The sequence below is a fragment of the Condylura cristata genome, unplaced genomic scaffold (genome assembly GCF_000260355.1).
Source record: "Condylura cristata isolate star-nosed mole 26May11 unplaced genomic scaffold, ConCri1.0 scaffold00041, whole genome shotgun sequence".
Classification (NCBI taxonomy): Eukaryota; Metazoa; Chordata; class Mammalia; order Eulipotyphla; family Talpidae; genus Condylura; species Condylura cristata.
Window position 1 is genome coordinate 4,318,048 of NW_004567142.1, and position 2,011 is coordinate 4,320,058.

The 2,011-nt window shown below is 51.8% G+C and overlaps 1 protein-coding gene across 1 annotated transcript in view; it reads right to left on the reverse strand.

Moving 5' to 3' along the window:
- The window catches only part of LMTK3 (lemur tyrosine kinase 3), a 19,114-nt gene that overhangs the window by 4,744 nt on the left and 12,359 nt on the right, over positions 1-2,011 (reverse strand). Inside the window, 1 exon segment of the mRNA XM_012733493.1 lies at positions 3-89. Within this exon segment, the coding sequence (XP_012588947.1) occupies positions 3-89 (87 nt within the window).

Genomic DNA, 2,011 nt, shown 5'->3' on the forward strand with positions numbered 1-2,011 from the left:
GCCCTCCCACGGGGGCCGCCGTGGGCCCGGCCCCGGGAACGGCGTGAGCGTGAGAGGCGGCAGCGCCAGGGAGAGCCGCGACAGCTTGGCTGCGAGGGGAAGAGACACGGTGAGAGGCCGGCCCTGGGGAAGCTGAAGCATGCCCTTCGGCTTAGCTATGTGACCTCAGGTAAGCGCCAGCCACAGCCTGGACTTAAATTTCCCTCTCTTTGAAACAGAAGTGCTGCACTGGGCCTTTCACAAACACGGTGAAAAGGTCTCCCTCTTACACCCGCACTTAACCCTCCCTGTGGATCCTCAGTGCCCACAGCACAGACCCGAACTTTCCTGGTGTGCCCCGGACCCCAGTGCCCTGACTCTGTGACTCCTCCAGGCTCTGTCCCCATCTCATCCTGGCTTGACTTCCACGGGGCAACACGGGCCTCCCCATCCCTCTCACCTCTGAGGTTTTGCCTGTGCTGTTTCCTCTGCCTGGAACTTCCTTTTCTAACTCTGTCCAATATTCCAGCCCTGGCCTGTTAAGAACTCTGCCAGGAGGTGAGGTCAGGCCACCAGTTCTGCATCCCAGAGCATCAGAGCAATTTTCCTTCCAAGCAGATGATAGGGTCATAACCATGTTGTGGTCAACAGAGACCTACAGTGGTCACTTAGATGACAACCTAAGTGTGCAGGAGGCTGTACCATCTAGCTGCATGCAATTATACTCTACGACCTTTGCACATTGCTGAATGACACATTTCTTAGCATGTATCCTCACAGTTAAGCAACATGTGATAGTACACAACTGTGTTTCTGAGTCCATGTGATTGTCTGCCTTGCCATGGAACAGAGACCAAATCCATCTACTTCCTCATGGCTGCACCTCCAGACCCAAGCACCTAGAAGTACTCAGTCCCTGCTTAGTGATGTTAACCATGGTACTCTCTGGCCTCTCCATCACCAGACAAAATTGAGATGTTTAGCCATCTCCAGTTCCTTTCCATGCCCTAAGACTTCCTATTGAGATAGGAAGGTTGGCAAGATAGTCCTCCCCACCTGCTGGGTGGGAAGGACTTCAGGTCTCTGGAGGAGGAAACCTGGCTTTGAATCCCAAGCCTACCCTGCTCTCTTTCCTCACTGGTAAGTGGACAGGGGCCACTCATTCCTCCTAGGGAATAAGTGAACTTTGTGCCAGACCCTGCAGAGGATGATGGGGGGATGCCCTGAGAGGTGGGTCCTGCAGTCACTTTCCTCCAGCTTGTCTGGCCTGTAGCTTTTCCCAAGCTACTGTCCATCTCATTTTCCTCTAGCTAGAACAGTCTTTTTCTCCCCAGATGGTTTACTTCCTTCACATCTGTTCCGCAGTGAAGCCTTTCCTGATGACCCATGCTAGGGAGGCCTGAGGGGTAAGCCGAGGTGGACCTACCCGAGGCTATACTTGAAGGATAAGGAAACTGCTTTAAGAAATCAGTGACGGTTCCCTAGGGAAGGGGAAATTTGAATGTGGTCCTGACAAATGAGTAGTTAACCAGGTTAAAAAAAAAAGAGCGGACAGGTTAACTTCATTCTCTTCTCATCCAGCAAAGCCAACCCAACAACCTCATATCCTCTGAGGCATCTTAGCTGTTGTGTTGTCGAGGGTCTTTCCTGACTTAGCTGGTTGCAAACTCCCCACAACAAGCCCAAAGAGGTGATAGTGTTCTAAAACCATGGGCTTCAAGGAAGGAAAGTTCTGTGTCAAGTCCCCTTCCCGACCTTTGCCCCCTGAGCCACAGGCTCTTTGGGTAATAGAGTGGGTAACCTTTCCCCAGATGTAGCTGTGAGATTGCCACTAGTACTTTCCTAGTAGTTTTTAAGGAAATCAAGCCACTGGACAAGTCCAGTGGAACAACAAAGCTCCTATCAAGATAGCAGCCATCAGCCTTTACCCTCCATTTTTCCTCTCTCCAATCATCCTACATCTGGGACAAAGTTTTCAGAGAAGGCATTTCTATAGCTTTCAAGTCACCATGCAAGGGCGGGGGGGGGGGGG